Here is a 20,003-nt window from a genome sequence, read left to right on the forward strand (position 1 = left end):
TGCAACGCTTTTCCTCAATCATACCATAGTGTCAAAAACACAGAGAAAGCAAGTGCAGTGGTGAAATCCTCTCAATATGGCGCATCGGACGTCAACAGAGCTGAGGAAGAACTCAGTTACCCACAATTCAGCGCGGCATGACGCTCTCTGCGTCAGCTCATGTGGCACTTTCTGTACACCTTTATTCTCTTATGACTGACGCTAACTGGCTATTAAAGGAGGGGGGGGGGGGGGGGGGGGGGGCATTCAGCTTTTGGCTAGTCTACCTAAAGTTGAAATAAATTGTACTAGCTGTTGTCAGGGCCGGATTAAAATTGCACAGGCCCCTGGGCGCAGAATGTTCCAGGGGTCCCCTTCCCCACCGCAACATTGAGAAAATTGAGAATGATACACTGTGAAACGACATTTCTAACATCTCTCAGCCACTGGTACCAATAGCAATACACTAGACACTGTGGTGTAACCATCTGGCTTTTATACATTTTGTTTCATGTCCAAACTGCTGGTGTTGGCCCTACGTGGGCCCTAAGTGGGCGTGGGCCCCTGGGCTTGTGCCCATAATGCCCATTGGATAATCCGGCCTTGCTTATGACTGATGCTAAGTGGCAATAAATTTTAGCAATTTAGCATTTGGCTAGTCTACCTAAAGTTTAAATAAATTGTTCTAGCTGTCGTTATTTGGAATATTTGCATCATAGAAATGTTCACTGATCACTTATATCATAAGATTATCCAGGAGTTTGTCTGAACCTAAACTATTTCTGAAATAATATAGTCTTGATGCCAACTTTAATCTAATTAATGATAAACAATAATCATTAAAAAAAATGCAGACCACAACTTCTTTAGACTACTGCACAGTGGCAAAACCCCGAGTTTTCGATGAAAGTAGTGATCCTGTTTTCTAAATGAAAGTTTTTGTCCTTTTAAAAGTCATACTGATTGTTTTCCTCTCCAGCTTTTCTGCCTATAAAACATACTTTTTAAAGACATACTTTTTTCTCAACTTAAGGTTTTCCAAACTTGACCAATGTAGTTATTAGGGCTGTGACGATATGCTTTTGTCCTGATTCGATTTGATTCCAATTTTTTGGGTGCCGATTCGAATCAAATCTATAACATGGACTTAGCCTGAGCTGTATCATCACTTAAGTGAGTTCTGAAGAACTCTTGGATCTTCTTCCACAGGTGGACCTCGGCTGCTGCATGGGTACTAGGCGCACCACCCCACAGGACCGGCTTTCCTACAACTCCATGGAAGCTGGAGGGGCAGTACGGTCCATAAGGTGGTTCTAAATAGTGTCCTGCTCCTGGGTAACTCAGTTTCTCAAAGTTGTTCTTCCCATGACGCTTCAGTCTGTCCACCATCTCCTCCATGTAGGTCTTGCTGTCCCAGTTGAGGTCATCCTCTGAGGCCACAAAGAGGAAACGGCCCTTGGCTCGTTCAATGGGGACCAGGGTGGCTTTGTTCTCTTCCTCCAGAGGATTGTGCATGGCGTATTTGGAAATGATGGCTCCTGACTCAGCGATGATCACTTTCTTTGGATCAAACATTAATGCAGGAAGGATTTGGTTCTTCTTATAGAAGAGGGGTAACGTCGTATTAGCCGAGCAGCCATTGATCCAAACTACAGCTTTAACATTTGGGAGGAAAGAGGCGACTGATAGAGCAAGATCTCCACTCTTTGAAAGCGATGTTACACCAACTTCTTTACAGCTCACCTATGGAGACACAAGCTGGTTAGAAGCGACATTGTTTTATTGGTTTTTTTTGGAGATCATTTCAATAAAACACCATCTTAACCAGTGTAAAAAAGCTTGTCCGTTTGACCATAAGAGGTGATGAAACCCACCTTATCTTGTTTTCTCAAAAACTCGATTGCTTCTTCAAAATAATCGAGGTGGATCTCCCTGATGTTCTTTGGCTGGTCATCATGGCCATACAGTGCGACAGTCAGAACCATAAACCCTCGACTGGCTAACAGGGAGGCCCTTTTTTCAGACAGACCTCCACCAAATGTGTACAGATCCATCACAGCAGGGAAGGGTCCTCCTCCTACAATACAAGACAGCTTGTGTCAAATCTGATTAAACACTTTGCCATAGTGTATACAAAGACAGACTTATTTTAAAATTATCAGCCCAAAAAGTCTGAGTTTGTTATATAACAAGGAAAAGAATTTATGATCAAATGATCAGCCACAACATTAAAACCAAAGAGGCAAAAAAATCAGTGGCAACACAAAATGAGAAATCCTTCCAAAAATGAAAGCTTGCTAAGCTATTTTTTACTGTGTAATGCTGGTTTTTTTTAATGCACTAGTTTTGATAGAAACTGACTCTTTAAAAACACACAAAAATATTAGGAATAGAAAATAAGAAACTCTAATTACTGGAAGGTAATGTTTCTTTAAAAAGAGAAATACATGATTTTCTGTTTCCCCAAGAAAAGATGTTCTGATAACATGGTAAATTAGTTTCCCGTGTCTCTCTCAACAAAGACAACCAGAAGCAGGGCCATTACTATGACAACAGCATCTCGACTCAGCTCAATCATTTGCGATGAGTCAGGCGATGTTGGTGAAACTGATGGCAATAAGGTGCGTCATTTTCTATTATCATAACACATAAAAAGCTATAAAATGTTGACAGTTTTGTTAATTGCATTTTATTTTTTAGGAGTCACATTTCTTTACATCTCTAAACTGTTCATTTTGTGGGACAAACAGTAAATTTGTCTTTCATGAGTTAGCGTTGCGGACCCCTGCTCTACGTGGCTTAAAGCTGGGGTAGGTGATGTTGGGGTGCTAGCAAGATGTGAAAGTAGCATCCTGTCTTGGCTCCTCCCCCAAAACAGTTGCCAGACCATCATTCTGCTCCTTTACTGCCCAATAAGACAAGTATAAAGATCAATAAAAACAATAAAAATTTCATAATGGATTATTTGTAGTCTGCGATGGACTGGCGAGCTGTCCAGGGTGTACCCTGCCTGTCGCCCAAAGCTGGCTGGGATAGGCTCCAGCTTCCCCGCGACCCTGAATTGGAATAAGCGGTTCGGAAAATGAATGAATGAATGAATGAATGATTATTTGTAGTGATTTGAAAAAACCACAACTTTTAAACAAAAAAAATATTTTAAAATTGTGAAGCAAAAAAAGTGTTGTGAGCATCCAAGGTAGGGCAAAAAAGAGAGGATCGTGGTCTAATGGTGCACTGCACATCTTGTCATCAATCATGAGGATGCATGAATGTGAAGAAGAGATGCTCGTTTCATAGCAGCAGTGGTCCCTCAACCTTCTACATGAATTATTGATGTTTTGATGAGTATGACAAGAATTGCACATGTTCTCTAAATTCCCCAGCTGACTGATCATTTGTAGGACTTGTGGGGAAAAAGATGTCATCAATATTAGTTTCTGAATTAAGTGACAAACCTGGGGGAGTAAATAGGACTCCACGAAGATTCCCCTCTTTGACAGGAGCACGGCTGACCCCTTCTTTGATCAGACACCTCTCATTAGTCACCTCTGCTAGCACCCTGCCTTCCTCTTCATGTACAGATAACTTCACCACATGGGGATTTAGTGGATTTGTCTTCCGAAACCGTTTGTGCAAGGCATCTGCAGTCATCGACCACAGCAGACCCATGGGCTCAACCCCAACATAACTCCCCCTGAGTGAGGGGTCTCTGTCCAGGCTGATCTTGCCGTTGTCATCAGCTCTGTAGGTGGCCGAAGAGCTGAACACAACTCCCTTGTCATCGGTGGATTTGGCTCTTATGGTGACCACCTGCCTTGACTTTAGCCCCGCAACTTTAACCTGAATGGGCTCGTCGAATAAACACCTGGCGCTCGGGAGCAGCCTCAATCTGACTTGGGCAGACATCTCTCCTCAACTCTGTTTAAAAGAGAACAAACATCTCATTTCACACATTGGCTTTGGTCTGTAGTGTACTGATGCTGAGAACAGTGTTTGATCCACAGGTTTCAAGATTGAACAGTGGAAATAGTTGACTTATTCATTCATAATGCATCACTAAATATCAAACCAGTTTTGTCCATTCTTTTTCTTTCCTCTGGCACATTTTTGGACAATTAATGTTCCGGCTTATTGTTTCAGAGTTGTTGCCAATCACATTAAAATACTGCTTTCCTGAAATTATATGGTTAGTACATTTATTTTTTTTATCATTCTTTCATGACATTGATTTATCATGACCACCAAGATTCATGTCTGGGCCATTTGAATGGGGTCTGACCTCAAACTGGGAACCATTGAGCTTAAAAACTTTTTTGTTATCTCAGAGAAAAGACAAGTACAGTGACTTTGTAAGATACGCAAAGTCTTAAGTTATATAGTAGCTTAAAAGAACAATTAGCAACAAAAACACAACATGTGGTGCCATTTTTCTTGTCAGATTAAGAGCTTATAGTTTAACTAATGATTAAATACATCCACTGAGACCTTAGAGGTTAAAAGATTGGTTGTGAACAACAGTAAAGGCTGGATAATGTAAACAAAACCGCTGAAAAATGGCATATTTCACCTTGTTAAGGGTGGCACAGAGGCTCCTTGTTTTTTCTTCAACCCGCCGTTTGGTGAAAATGAGTCCACCAACAAAAAGAAGCCGAGTTAAACTTTGGACTGAGATCAGAAAGTTTGTTTTCGTTTCTGTACGTAAGAAATATCCGGAAGTTGTTTGACGCTCCTTCACAATAAGAGCCTCACCAATGAGAAGTTTGAGAAAAATCTTATTGTGAAGGACGGAGCGGAAGTGACATTTTAATCGACACACCAGTTCCGTTGAGTGACGTTTTATGTTTCATTTGACAAGTAGTCATAATATATTTAGCTGTTGATGTTAATGTTGTCAGCCCATATGCTTTTTACTATGTGTATCTCTGATCACAGTACATATTATATAGATATATTGCAATTTATCAAACGCGCTGCTTTTATTGTGAAGCGAGCGGAAGTCACTGGGTAAGCCCGTGTGCGACTTCCTAGTTTTCTTTAAGCGTTCTCAGGTGAGAATTGCTGGGCTGTAGATGTCGGCTAAGGCTTCCAGACGTGTTAGTGTTTCACTTTTTTAATCTTTTGCACACTTAAAACTTAATCCAAATTTAACTTAAAATCTACATTGTGTTTTTCATAGGGGACCGACGTGTGTGTACATCTGTGACATGAAAACGTGAAAAATAATAAAATCAAGACAAAGAGAGAAGTGTCGGACTATTCTAAGGGTGCAACATTAATTATTAACAGAAGAGTTTATATAGATTTTATTTAATGCGATACTGTAAAAATTAAAACAATTATTACTTGGAAAATTTGTGACTGATGTTTTTTTTTTTTTTTTTTTACATCATGCTGTTAAACAGAGGTGTATAAAGCAGAAATAGAAAGAAGTCGTCCTGTCAGGAAGCTCTTTCCGACCAGTTACTAAACCAGGTGAATTTAACTAGCTCAGCTCCACTGCAGGTAGATGAGCCTGGAAGTGAAACCACCAGTTTTAAATGCATTGGTAGATCCAAAAACATGGCAGGACTTCTAATTTACTTTTACTTCTACTTTATACACCTCTGGCTAAGCAAAATAAGAGGTCCTCCAGGATAAATCAGAGAAATATTACACAAACAATGAAACCAGTAAGAGTGACCATAATCCTCACAAAGTACACAGAGGTTTAGTCAAAATGCTTAGCTTCTTGTCAGACAGTAATGTTGTCATTTTGGCTTTTAAAAGAAATGGTTTACAACATGTTTAAACACGATTAGCCTAAATCTGCAGCTTAAAGAGCATGACGAGTGTACAAACCAGATTTCTGTCGTGTCCCCTTTTAACTGTAACCCTGGTTACTTGTAACGGGTTGAGATTTGTCATTTAACCAAATCGAAAAGATAAAAAATGTAATTGTCTTAATTTTTCTGCCCATGATGCTTGAGTTTTTCCATCTCATTAGTTTAACATTCACTGTCCAAGCTGTGCTCAACCTCTGATTCCCTTGTCTTCTGCATAAAAACATCCGGACTATTAAATTCTGAATTGATCCCCCACGTACAATCTAATCTAAATGATAAAAACAATTATGTTCATATTTCAGTTTATTCCAGGGCACAAGGTTAGAAATGAAGATATTAAAGTGACAATCTCAAATGCATTAAGGCAGGTTTAAATACATGAAACTATAGTATGTATCCAGGTTAAAAGGAACTTTAAAAAAAAAAAAACAGCTGATCATTGTAAGGACACCACATACTGCTTTCATATCACGGTACAGTCATGTGGTAAATAAAACCTTCTTTTTTATAAGGATCCCAGCACTTTCATCACAATGTCAGACCATAAAATGCACAACGTGTCTGCAAAACATAATTAAGATCTTAGAACTTACAGGCTTGAGTTGGCATATTAAATGTCAAATACAAAGAAAAGAAGAGTATAGCTTGTTTGAAAATAGGTTGCAGGGAGAAATATTCTCTCAAAGAAAACGAAAAAACAAAAAGAAAAATCAGACTAGGTGGCATCTGACACAAATTCTGGAACAATTAGACCAAAACAGAGACGTTTAGCTATAAAACACAGCATGGCATTTGGTGAAAATGAATGCAGCATATCAGAACACACACCTCACACCAACTCTTCAGCAAAGTGACAGAATGGTGTTTAGAAACTACAGACCCTGAACAGTCACCAAGAAGCAAGCCACTGTGATGCACCAATACCTCTCTTGGTGCATGAAATCATTTAGTAAGATGAACAAACCTCAAGCTACTTTTATAACAGAGCCTGAATATTTTAATGAGTGGAATATCTAAATTTTAACTTCTACAAATAGATTGATTAATACAACAGGGGTAAAAACAAATATAACCTTTCAGCACAGTCCAAAACTGTTCGATTAACAGCAAAACACTGAGAAGTTATTCATAATTACACAGTAGACTCCAAGTAAACATGTTATTTTCTTCTTTTCTTTCATACATTTATATCTACATTTTGGATTTTGTCTGTGCAGCATCGCAGCTCAGGTGAATTTTTAAAAACTCCTGAAGCTTTTTCCACAAGTGGACTTCAGCTTCTGCGTGGGCCTTGGGTTCACCCCCCCATATGACAGGGAAGTTCAGCATCCCGTGCAAAGCAGACGGGCAGTGTGGCCCGTAAGGCGGCTCCAGTAAGTGTCCGGCTGCAGGGTAGCACACACTCTCAAAGTTTTTCTTCCCATGATGCTTCAACCTCTCCACCATCTCATCCATATAACCCTTACTGTCCCAGTTGAGGTCGTCCTCTGAGGCCACAAAGAGGAAACGTGCCATGGAGCGCTCGATAGGGACCAGGCTTCCTCTGTTTTCCTCCTCCAGGGGATTATGAACGGCGTACTTGATTATGTTGGCGCCTGAGTCAGTGGGAATCACCTTACTGAAGTTAAACATTAACGGAGAGAGAATCTGCTGTTGCTTGTAGTAGAGCGGGATGCCAACGTTGGCACTGCAGCCGTTGATCCAGACGACAGCTTTAATACCCGGAACAAAAGCAGCAAGTGAGAGCGCAGTATCTCCGCCCTTTGATCGCGATATCACGCCAACTCCTTTACCGCCCACCTGCCGATAAACACAAAAGATGCAGAGCTCACGAATACAAGTATGAAGGTGAACCAGGATGACATTTAACCTATCAAACTGCATAAAAAATGATGTTTTTTCCCTTATAAACTGCATTCTTTTTCACAAACAGAAAAAAAAATCATGCCTACCTTTTTCATCGTCTTTTGCATATATTTATCGAAAAAAATAAAAACCACACACACAAACAAAAATTTATTTACAGTTTTTCTTTGGAACGTTTTACTGGTAAAGATCAGGGGTGATTTCTACCATGAAATATAAAGTGAGCAACACAACTCGATCGTCCTGCTCTGTCCCCATTTGCATCTTTAACTTGGCCCGCATACCGATTTGTCTTGCGGACGAACAGAGCGATGATCTCTTCGTTAAATAATTGCTCAAACAGTTCCCCTTCAGACACATCTGTCTTCTAAATGTGGCCCTGAAAGTTCACAAACAGTGAACCGTGTTACTGTATTCGCCGCCAGCAGCTGTAGAGCGCTTGCAAAAATCGGGCGCATAAACGCGCCGGTAGTGTGCTGAAGATTAACAACTCAATGGTTCAGTATAAACTATCAAAGGATTTTGTGTCTACTTGTGTCAGAGTTACTTTGACACAAACAGCTACTGAAAAAAGAAAAGAAAATGACACATCAAGCTTAATTTACAGATTTAGTAATGACACAAGTAGGCGAGCAACATGATGGGGAAACACAACAAGGAAACTAAAAAACTCCAACAGGGTAGGGGGAGAGAGAGTCCATTTCCAGTCCTCGAGTCCTGCAGTTTTTAGATGTTTCCCTGCTTCAACGCCCCTGAATCAATTCAGAGGGTCTTTAAAGGGGTGCTATTATGGTATTTCCAGTTTTCTGAGCTTTCTACAGTGTTGAATCCTCATCAGACATGTGAACGGCACTGTTTTTTATCACCTGAACGCATGTTTGAGTTTGAGTTTGGGTTCCAGCACGCTCTCCGGTCGGTTTCCATGGCGATGAAAAACTGGTCGTTTTAGAGAGTTTTTTCTACTTGGAAATCCTTGTGACGTCCCGGGGGATAAGGTTCGGTGATTGGTTACCTTCTACTGGTTAACAAGGACACGTACAAATACATCAGGTGGGTGGAAAACGTGGGATAAAGTTATTTCCAACGATGGCTGCTGAGTTTACCAAAGAGAGACATCCTGCTGCATTCGTTGCTGTGGGTTGCTGTTTTCCACTTTGTTTTCAGGCTCTGATTCAGGTTCCAACATGTAGGGCTGTATGCTGTGTGTTGACAATGTATTTTGTTTTTCTTATTGAGTTCATATTAGCCTAATCCTTCTGTTTATGAGATGTTACAATGACGGCGAAAGCAGGTGCGGTGCGCGCTCCTGATGTAGTGCAGTGGCGGGAGGCGGGGCTTAATGTGGAAGAGTCTCAATCCACTCGTTTTGCCCGCAGGCTGATCTGACAGCCTACGGAGAGGGTTGGTCTGAAGTAAATAAAGCGAATTGTGACAATAACTCAATCAATCCCAGCCCTTCTGGGCTCAGAAATAAAAATAAATTAGCCTGAAATGCACAGAATAGTTCCACTTTAACAGACTTGTGGAGTACTTGTCAATAAGGGATTGGGAAGATCCATTCAATCCAAATCAGGAGTGTTGAAGCGGGAAGGATTGAGGCCCTCGAGGACAGGAACTGGAAATCCTTGACTCGTGAGCTTATAAGCAGCTGAGACAACTGCTGGGGGGCAAACAGGACAAACAGTAACAGGAAATGATGCAGGGAAGGGTGAACCTTCAAAATCAATGGAAACATAAATAATCAAAATTAAACAAAGAATGCAGTAACTTAACTTTATTTTTGCAACAAGTAGCTACTCATTACTAATTAATCTATGCTATGATTGAAGTTAGCATTTTAGCTTTAAGGGCATTAAGTAGAACAGAAATAGTTGGACTCACATCTGCCACAAAAGGCAAATGTAAAAAGAAACTAGTTATTGTTTTATTTTTTATCTTCAAATAACAAGATTAAAGCATAGTAAACAATAACATGGAAAGATTCTGAAGAGTGAAGTGTTTTATTATGTTTTGTTTGGCGATAAGAACCATTCCCATGTGTCTTTGCAAGGTTAAGCTAACTGGAAATGCTACATGCTTAACACATTACATCTTACTCTGTAAAAGAACAAAAAGCATACCGTTATGTTCATATTTATTCATACTCTTTCATTAAAGAAGGAAAAAACTGCTGCCTGTAAAATAAGATGAAATTGACTATAGTAATAGTAAATAAAATTTATGAAAATCATTACATTATTTTCTAATTCTGGTTCAATAGAATTTAAAAAAAAAAAAAAAAGATAATTCATTACATATTACATCACTCATAAACTAATATTTTGCTGAACAATCCTTGAATGTTTCCGCTCCAGTCAGGTGTTTTCTGTTCCTCTCAGTCAGACTTCTGCATCTGTTGACAGGTATTTTCTCCCACTGTTCAACAGAAAAGTGCTCTAATTTGTCCAGAACCAATTTGTTTGTTTTTTTTCTTCTTTCTTAAACTCAATTAAATGAAAAAACAGCATCTTATATTACTGAATTATATTTTTGCAAATGTTTAGTTATTATTCCTTCTTTAAGTCTCCAGTTATTTGAGTGACTGTTGTAAATTCAGCCTTTTCTTTAATGAAAGGGGATGAATACATATGAGCACAACTGCATGTCCTGAACTAATAAACTAAATAAATAAATAAATTTTTGAGCTCTTCTGCTCACTAACAGGTTGTGCTTGGGTGTTATTTGTCACCTGAGGAAGTTGCTGTAAAAACTGCACAGCTTCTTCAAAGTGGTCCAGGTGCATCTGCTTGAAGCTGCCAGGCTTGTCGCTGAACACAGGCACTGCAAGAACTACGAAGCCCTTATGGGCCAGAAGACTGGGTCTTTTCTCAGACATGAAGGTGCACAGATCCAACACAGCAGGAAACGGACCCTCCCCTGGAAAACAGAGCGGGGTCCTTTCAGTAAGAACATCAGAAAAAATGACTGTCTTGATGAAAAATGTGGCAGAATAAGAAACTTTTAATAAGTTAGAAAGGAACTGCTCTTTTTTTATACAAGAAAACACAAATAATTCTTATTAAAAAGGTTTTGCTGCAGAAGAAGGTGAATGTTCCCAACAGAGAATTAGCAGACAAATCTGGACAAAATAACACTGAAGATACTTCATCAGTTGCTTCTTAACAATATTTACACCGTATATTGTATTTTATGGTACTTTTTATGACGTCTGTCGTAAAAACATTTATAGGCATACATTTATTTTCACTGCCTGATAAATAAGTGCATTAATAAGGTGTTCATAAACTATATGGCTGTAATCAGGGAGTTCCTGCAGTACCTGGGGGGATAAACAGCACTCCTTGAATGTTACCCTCTTTAACAGGAACCCGACTGACCCCTTCTCCCATCAGAATCCTCTCATTGGTTGCCTCTGCAAGCATCCTGCCTTCTTCCTCATGCACAGAGAGCTTCACCACAAAGGGGTCTAAAGCTTTGTTCTTATAAAAGTATTTGTGCAAGCTGTCCGCCCTCAGTGACCTCAGCAGACCCATAGGTTCCACTCCAGCGTAGCTCCCACTGAGTGAGGCGTCTCTATCCAGGTCGATCTCCCCACTGCCATCTGCCCTGTAGGTGGCCAAGGAGCTGAACACAACTCCTCTCTCATCAGTGGACCTGGCTTTCATGGTGACCACCTGCTTCGACCTCAGCCCAGCCACCTTCACCTGAATGGGCTCATCGAACAAACACCGGGCGTGTGGCAGCAACCTCAATCTGACTTGAGAGGACATTTCTTCTGAAATACAATAAACAAAAACACAACAAAAACTTTATCAATGTAATACAAATACATACAAAAGTAAATAAAAATGCAGAGATTAACGCTTTGGAAACTGAGGTCAGTAAACTAGATATTTATGACTATTACTAATGAAAGACAAAGGACATGTGACCTCAAAGAGGAGCAGTATGGCTATGGTACGCCACAGCTGCAAAGTGCATGGAGAAATCCACCAACTCTTGGAATACAAATATCAACACACTCCAAAATGTTAATCTATTCAGTTATTTTAAAGGAAACTGAGGCGATCGACTCGGTAAAAACCAATAAATGTAAGGACAAACAGGAGTCCTGACACGTAGCTTGTAGGGTAAAGGTCACCATTGAATCGTGCAGAGTTTTGCAGCTACATTTCAATTCATTTTGCAATGCCGCATACGCCATTTTATTAAATTACAGAATGTTTTAATGCTACGGGGTCAAAAAAGCTGTAACAGCTGCAAAGCCTGAGCTCAAAAGGGTGGACTGCTCATGCAGACACAAGATTAAAATCGGTATTAGTTTGCCTAAAAGTAAGTGTTATACAGTGTTAGTAATTGCCAGGGTTACGTTTAAAACATACTATTAAAAAGCAATCTGAAAAACAAAACACACAACTTACCAAGGAGGAAGGATCCAGGTTACAACGTTTGGGCTCACTGGCGATACAAGGCGCGTTCCCGATTTCTAGTACATGCATGTTGCAAACTATTTGAACATTATTGCATGTTGTTACTTCTTCTACATACTACATAAGGTATTTTGTCAGTAAGCTACCCAGAAGAAGAACGGAAAGTACTTAGTTTTCCGTGCTGTAAAGTTGCCGCTGTTTGAACGCGTTGGTTGTAAATAGTGTTCGTGAATGCAGCTCTGTGCAGTTGCAGGTTACGCCCATCAGAGGGCGCTGGAACTGACTCCAAGCTTTTCAGGGCAAAATATGTCAAACATGTCAAAGATCAGTGTTTGACGCGAACAGACAGGTTGTAAGATAAAAAGAATGAGAGATTATGGCTGAAATCAAACAAATTTTAAATCATTTCAGATTTTTATTCAAAACATGGTGTTTATTTGTGCAGACTATACTAGACCTTTAGACATTACACATATACCATAAAATGAATTACGTTGCTTTATTGTTGTGTGGCTGCAGAAGAAAGCAAAATATTATTAATACACTCCTAACTTTTCAATTGTTGCCTATACCGGATAGTTGTACATTCTGGTACGTATCCAATCAAAGTGATGTTTGACAGTCATCATTTATATTAAAAATAGTTGTTTGTTACAATAAAACAATAAAACTGCAGCATCATGTTTTATGTGATTTCTGCTTCACTTGTTCAGTGAACACAATCTATGTTTACTCAGTTAATAAACTAAAAGCAAAGAAGTAACTATCAGTGATGTTTCTCGGATTTTGTCTCCACTTAGTGGCCACAGTGAGTAACAGAAGATTGAAAATAACATTTAAAAAGCAAATTTCAGAAAATCTTCTAATTTAAACCACATGTAGTAAAGTCGATAAAAAATATGTAGTTGTCCATTTTGTGATGCTTATAATAATTACATTCATAAAGTATTATTCATTTCATTTCATAAAGTGCCCTTTAGTTCATAATCATCACTCACTGCCAGAAATGACTTTCTTCAGACATTCTGTTTGATTCCTCTCCATATTATTAAGTTTCATTAATAAATCATTCATTTGAATCATTCTATGGGTAATAATCATCATATAGTGGGAAATAAAGTTCTGCATTTTTATCTCTACAAAAGCAATGGGCTACTATATGCCATCAACCTGGGGGGCAGTTCCCCCTAAAAAAAATGGCACTTTGTCATATTATTCATGAACATTTAGCCTTTTTTCCCTTTGGCTACTAATATTATCTTTATTTATTAAAATTAAAAAGGTCTATGTATAGTCAGTAATCTTTTTCATTTCTTATTTTTTAGTTTAGCATCTTTTTGAGGCCTTTATTGTTTTCACCTGCACCTTATTATCCAATCAGCTCTCAGTCTATATATAAAGTTGTCTCTCCCCCAGCTCACTTTGCCTCAGTCCTCTTACCAAACTGCTGCATGATAGTGTTGTGTAATTCATGTCATGTTTATTCAGTTAAAACTCACTTGTCCAACTTCATTATTATTTGTCTGAACATTTGACCCCATCTACCTGTAGTGTTTTTCCTCTCTTTCTATTCTTACACACACAGGAGCGTTGGAGATCCACTTCTAGTGTTTGCATCATTTGGGTCATTTTAGTTAATCTCAGGGGGATAAACCAGAACATTTCCCTCAACATTAAACAGGCTTCCAGAAAATCACCACTAAACCAGGAAAATATGTTAACTTAGGCAACCAACATTCCTGTTTTCTAATATCCTGCTGCCTTTAGCTCTGCACAAGCATGTCGACTCATCAGTCTGATTTAGGACTGACTTTAGACCAACTCAGTCTCTACGGCAGTGTCTCCAGGGACCGCTGCCCTGCATGTTTTAGGCGTCCATATTCTAACACACATGACTCAAATGCCTTGTTAGCAGACTCTCATAAAACCTGACAAGCAGTTCAGTTAATCTGCATCAGGTGCGCAGGAGTTGTAAGAACTAAAACATGCAGAGCAGAGGTCTCTGAAGAAACACTGATGTATGAATGTAATGATGACTGTAGACTGAATAGTAAACATGCAACGAGGAGGATGTGGAATTGTGCCTACTGTTTAAAAAAAATCTATTTAATTAGGCAGTATTATGCTAAAGTCTCTAATTTCTTTGTAGTTTTGTACCAGGAAACATGGCAGGACATGGTTTCAGCAACTTGTAGCAGCAAATATGGTCTAAATGAGACAAAAATAGATTAGAATTTAAACAAACTTGCAAGTCAATATTTGTTCTGACTGAATTTGTTCTTCAGCATAGTCTGAACCTTCTTTTTCTTTCAGTTCTTTTAATTTCTTAAAGTAATTTCCAGGAATTGTTATCCAGGCTTCTTGAAGGACTTTTCAAAGCTTTTTGTTGCATATTACATTCTTTGTCAAAATGATTGCACACTTTTTTCTTATTTTTATTTTTTTTTTTTTAGATGTAATATTTCTTCGTCTTCCACCATATTTAATAAGCCGGATTTGCACCAAGAAACCTTGCTGGTGCAAATATATTTTAAGTCTTTCAAAATAATTGCGTGACTTTGTGATGAAATTAGAACCTAATGTTGATTTTTAACAAAGGTGTCTCATGCAAAGACACAAAAGTTTCTTTTCTTGAGTTAAGTGCTTTAATTTTATCCTAAAATGATTCAGAGGTCAGCGTTAAGTTGAATAATTCACAAACACATTAATTTAGAAATGATCAGACACAAACGCTGGACTGAAAATAAGTTTTGACCAAAACAGCCAATGTTAATTAAAAACCATGGAAGACCTGAAGACCCTAGGAACAACTCTAAAAGATTACAAAAATGTCTGGTTAATTGATATTTATTTATAAAGAAATTAAAAATGTCTCATAATTTTTGCAGAGTACTTTGCACAACATCAGCTTGTGTGCTCATCATTCCCACCTTCTTAATGCTTTCCTGCATCACACACAGCAAAGGACGCAAAATGACTCCATGTCTGAGTTGAGCATTATTGGGATTTAATTTACTATGTCTTATATCACAAAGAAAGTCTTTAAAAATGCAGACTAGAATTTCTGTATATAAACTGTACACAAAAAGCAAGGCACTATACATCCAGATTCATCAAGCTGCTGTCTTGTCTCCGTCAAGTCAAACCGTTTAGTCACAGCTCGCATCCCGCCACCTGGTAAGTTTTAAATCGTAGAGCAACAAAAGTCGCGTACGAAGCCTCGAGCTTTCCTTGTGAAACCTGATGCGACAGTTATGTTTTTTTTCTTTACAAAGTCACACACGCACCTACATGCACATTTACACAAAAAATTACACCCACAGTTATATACAGTCACACATAGCTACAACATGGCACTCTGACAACAAGCGTCCAAGGGTTTTTTTGTTTTAGCTTTTTTTTCCCACGAGCGGTGACTTCGGTGCTTGCTATGAACCAAAGCAAGGTGCTTTAACCGGCTGACATACAGCTTAGATTTCATTTAGTTAAGTACTGACACAGTTGAGAAACATGACTAAAAAGCGAGGCGAGTGCATCTCCAGTCTCATTCTGAAACTTTCCCATCGTCCTCCTCTCCACTGCGTGACCGCTTCGCGTGCCATCTTTAGTTAAAAAACTTGTTTAAAACAGTCCTTTGGCCTTCTTTAGGTTGACTTGCTTCCACCCTGGCAGACGTTCGTAGTCCTCTCTCTTCACTTCCAAAGCTTTCTGCACAGAAGAGGCACATCAGGTTTCACAAGGAGTTAAAACGGTGCTTCAAAGTGACATGTTGGTGTTTTTCCTGCAACCAATGATGTCCAGACAAACTAAAGACTAAATAGCACACATGCAAATACGATTTAATGCTTAGAAGGGATTTTTTAAAGTGAAATTTTACAGACATACTCAGGATTGACTGTTGTTGGTGAACATCCAAGGACCAAAAAATGTTGAATTAAGTTAGTAAAATCTAATTTTGTCCCCATCTAATACTAGATGAGGACAAAATTCACTCCTAGGAGAAGAACACAAAAATACTGGAAACAAAGGACAGAGATTCTGCGTTGTGTTGACATCTTTTCCTCCATATAGATTTTCCTGCCATACATTTATCCCTTCAAATCTCCTGCTCTGATAATGTCGGACATGTTCCGCAGTGTTAAATAAGTAAACAGGCTTTAGAAATCATCACAGACAGGTTGCAGATATAAGAGCTGATTGAACCTAATCCACAAATTCTCAACAGAAAGGCGTTTTTGTCCACAGATCTCTGCTAACTTTAAGGTTTTCTGCACGGACACATTTAAAGGTGGAGTATATAAGATTTTCAATATTTTCAAAATAAATTAACTAATAAAATAACTACAATCATAATTAGATTCCAGTCTGTCCATATTTGATGCATTATTAAATTACAAGTTTAATTAATGACAAATGACAAAAAGCACTTTTTTTTTTACTGGTTGGCAAACATTTAAGAAGGGTCTTTGTCATTAATTAAACTTGTAATTTAATAACACATCAAATATGGACAGACTGGAACCTACATGTTTAAAAAAAACTATCTAATTATGACTGTAGTTATTTTTTTAGTTAATTTATTTTGAAAATATTGAAAATCTTACATACTCCACCTTTAAGATCTGCGATGTCAGAAACACTCAAACTTAGCCAGACATCCAGAGAACATTTGCTCCCCTTATTCTGTTTGATGGAAACATCAACTGAACTTCCTGACCTACATCTAGGATTTTAGTTGCTCCAATGCAGCCGTGTGATTGGCTGACAGAGTACTTGTATGGACAACCGTGGAGCAAGTCTACACTGCTTATATAAAGCATTTCACAACCAAGTATTAAACATTTGAGTATTTTGTTATGATCAAACAATTATTTTAGAAAGTTAGTTGTTTCTGTAATATCATACATGCTTATTGGTGTAAAACTGGATTACAGAGTGACTTTATGAAAGTGCACTAAAGACCAACACATCAGCAAACCAGTTCCATCCCGTGGGACTGTTTTCATGTGTTCGTGCTCCACAGACAGTGAAACAGGCTGCGGTGCAGACGAAGATGAATCACTGAGGTGTGTTTTATTGCTCTGAGAGGGAAAAAGTCTCAGGTGGAAGAAGTGCTTGTGTGGAAAGAAGAGCTGCAGCAGCAGGAAAGTGATGCTGGAGTGTGATGAGATCAGAAAGATGAGCTGCAGCCGCACAAGTAAACCTGTTATCAGCATTAAAACATTTGATTTTTCCTGTCAACAGAAACATTAAAGAAGGTCTCTTTTCATTTTTTCTGTTTAATTTATTCACAGATTAACAAATTCAATCAAAATGCTGACAATGTCAGTATTTTCATTTGTTCTATCAAAGCAGGTGTGGGGAAACTCCGGTCTTTAAGAGCCACAGTCTTGCAGGTGTTGGGAATTTTCCTGGTGCAACACACCCGACTTGAATCAATGAGAAATTAGCAGACTTTTATGGCAAGCTGTGCACAAGTTGGCTAATTAAGTCTGATGTGTGTCAGTCTTTCATATATATAATATCATGATGTTTTCTGCTTCTTATATGAATCAGTTGATCTCCCTTTTTATTTTAGGGGCACATTTTATTCCAATCAAGTAATGTCTCATTGAAACTAGTTTATAATTGTTCCATTTTTTTTGTTTGTTTTAGGGCTTTTGGGTGGAAGTTTAGGTGTTTTCTGGCTCTCTATTTCAGCAGTGTCACATTTTATGGTTTTATCTTTATGGAAGATTAAATAACTTTGCATGGTTATTTGATTGTTTTGTATCCTTTCAATAGCATTTTTTGTGACTAATTGAGTATTTTGTTTCTTCATAATTGTTTTATACGGCTTTCTGTCAGCTTTACTTTTGGTCATTTTCCACCTGTATGGCTGCCATTTTGTCTTTTTGTGGTCATTTCTGTTTCTTTTATAATATAAACCTGCAATATTACTGGCATAACATCAGGGAACCCCTGACTTCTTGAACTCTCTGACAGTAATCTCTTCTCCCAGGAGACGTGGATACATAAAATACAGTGTTAAAGGTGCTGCCTAAATTGTGGTTTTAATTGCTGCACACCTCAGGAATGATCAATAAAATGCAGTCTGAACCGTTTTTAGTTTGTTACACAACCTTTGCACAATATGCAAATATTATAGATGAAACTTTTCAGCTACCTCTCCTTTGACTCAAAATGACAATATATAAGAGATGCCATGTACAGTTTTCCAGATATGTTAGTTTGTTTGGCACAACTCGCTCCAAAAATATCGGCATCGATTGATATCTGCAATAAAAACTAAGACTAGCAAACTATCAGTAGATATAAAATGGTGAGAAAGTCAGTAATAATGAAGATCCCTAGTTTATATATACTTTATTTTGTTTTATGTATCTGCAATATGGAGGAAAAAGTGGAAAGTGATGCAGAACCCAGATTAAAATCATGAGCATGCACATTTGCTCACGGGTTTTTAGAACATGACCTTCTCTGTCAACACCCAGGTTCTTTGGCACGCAGCAGTGTCTAGACATTTCAGAGCTGCAGTGCATGTGCAAACATTTCTTTAACACATTGATTTCTAACTTTTTTTCAGGATCAATAAACAGCTAGGGGGGTCATTTTAGATCTGTTATCCAACGTGTGAAGAGGCTGCGATGCTGAGCCTTTTGCGACTGCAGCTGATATAAAGCGCTGTCTAACGGAGTCACCGCCTTTTCAGGATGATGATTTCAGATGTAATTGTGCAGCAGAGCGCTTCCTTTCCTCCTCAACCAGCACCACACTCAGAGAGAGACTGGAATGACTTTTTCTTTTTTCAGTTCCATAAGAAGAAGAGAAACACAGTGCTGACATGCTGGAGGGAGAGACAGCTCCCCAGTGCTGAAGAATCACACGAGCCGGTCCTCTTACCTGAATCCACCTACAACTTAGTCTGTGGAGTGAAAGTTAGATGCAGTTAGAAGGTTTGCACCGTGGGTATGTGGACTGTCCTTCCTTCCATATAATTTACCTAAAATAATTTTATAACTCAAACATTGAAGTTTTTCCCTTCAAATAAAGTTTGATTTGATTTGATTCCCTCATGTTGAAGTTTTTTCTTGCTCGTGTTTTAGCTTCCTTTTCAAAGAAACTGCGTCTAAAATGTACAGGCTGTTGCTGCTCCAGGATGGCTCTTGCAGATACGATGATGTCACATTACTATTTTAACATGGACCAGCTTTCCTTGGTTTAATGTGGAAAATGGATGAGTTTTAACAGTAACCAATCACCAAAGTCTGACAGGTTAAAACAGAATATGTGCATCAGGTTTTTGTGTCTTTGCTGACCTCAAAGTCCTGGTCGGACAGATAGATCTCCAGGCGGAGTGGGTCGACTCCCTCCGGGAGCGGCCGGGCCTGCAGCTGAGCCAGAGGGAAGATGTTCTGACAGAGCCGGGCCAACACGTCCTCCACCAGGATGATCTGGTTACACACCTCTGCTTCCTGCAGCCACAACAGGGATGATAACAACAAATATAGATAATAGAGGTGAGGAAATCAGAATATAAGAAGAACTGGTGCAAACCACACTGATAGTTTTATGTTACTTTTAGGACATAAATGAGAGTGTGTTTCAGTATAATCCAGGGATGCGTGTGTGTGTGTGTGTGTGTGCTGCTGACCCTCTCTGTGATCTCAGCCACATCCTCTCTGTGTTCCCAACTGGGAAACATGTTGGTGAAGGTGAGTGGCTCCAGTCCAGCATGGATCAGGTATGACTTCTGAGGCTTTTTCTCGTTCCTCTCTGCAGGAGCAAACATCAGAAGAACTTTTATGACCTGGATTCAACAGCAACAGTGATGTACAATAAAAAAAAACCTCAAATATAAGGCCTTTTTTTTAAATCTCTTATCTCTATTATTTACATTCTCAAC

General features: G+C 38.8%; 2 protein-coding genes across 11 annotated transcripts in view; both read right to left on the reverse strand.

Annotated features, from left to right (window-relative positions):
- Positions 1 to 905: 905 nt before the first annotated feature.
- On the reverse strand, positions 906 to 11,603 carry LOC306758410 (uncharacterized protein). Its single transcript, XM_079243737.1, has 7 exons — positions 10,987 to 11,603; positions 10,396 to 10,583; positions 6,997 to 7,601; positions 3,955 to 3,959; positions 3,435 to 3,890; positions 1,854 to 2,056; positions 906 to 1,722 (listed from the first exon to the last, which is right to left on the reverse strand). Exons 1-7 carry the CDS (start codon positions 11,435 to 11,437, stop codon positions 1,114 to 1,116), a joined length of 2,517 nt encoding a protein of 838 aa, XP_079099863.1. The 5' UTR covers positions 11,438 to 11,603; the 3' UTR covers positions 906 to 1,113.
- A 3,472-nt stretch (positions 11,604 to 15,075) lies between these two features.
- LOC306758927 (supervillin-like) overlaps positions 15,076 to 20,003 on the reverse strand; it is a 51,778-nt gene continuing 46,850 nt past the window's right edge. For 9 of the 10 annotated variants that reach the window (XM_079244363.1, XM_079244369.1, XM_079244370.1 and 6 more), the window contains 3 exons: positions 19,752 to 19,873; positions 19,417 to 19,572; positions 15,076 to 15,805 (listed from right to left, as the gene is read on the reverse strand). In XM_079244363.1, the coding sequence (XP_079100489.1) occupies positions 15,719 to 15,805; positions 19,417 to 19,572; positions 19,752 to 19,873 (365 nt within the window). In that variant the 3' untranslated portion in view covers positions 15,076 to 15,718. Of the gene's footprint in view, positions 15,806 to 19,000; positions 19,023 to 19,416; positions 19,573 to 19,751; positions 19,874 to 20,003 lie in introns of all 10 variants that reach the window. The other variant, XM_079244367.1, reaches the window with a different exon arrangement.

Source organism: Telmatherina bonti, assembly GCF_933228915.1.
Source record: "Telmatherina bonti genome assembly, chromosome: 7".
Classification (NCBI taxonomy): domain Eukaryota; kingdom Metazoa; phylum Chordata; class Actinopteri; order Atheriniformes; family Telmatherinidae; genus Telmatherina; species Telmatherina bonti.

Excerpts from the sequence above, each read along its gene's own strand:
- LOC306758410 (XM_079243737.1), bottom strand. The coding sequence starts at position 11,437 with ATGTCCTCTCAAGTCAGATTGAGGTTGCTGCCACACGCCCGGTGTTTG. Across the intron at positions 7,602-10,395 it reads TTTTACAGCAACTTCCTCAG|GTGGGCGGTAAAGGAGTTGG; the intron begins GTGACAAATAAC and ends GTTTATCGGCAG. Across the intron at positions 1,723-1,853 it reads TTTTGAGAAAACAAGATAAG|GTGAGCTGTAAAGAAGTTGG; the intron begins GTGGGTTTCATC and ends GTGTCTCCATAG.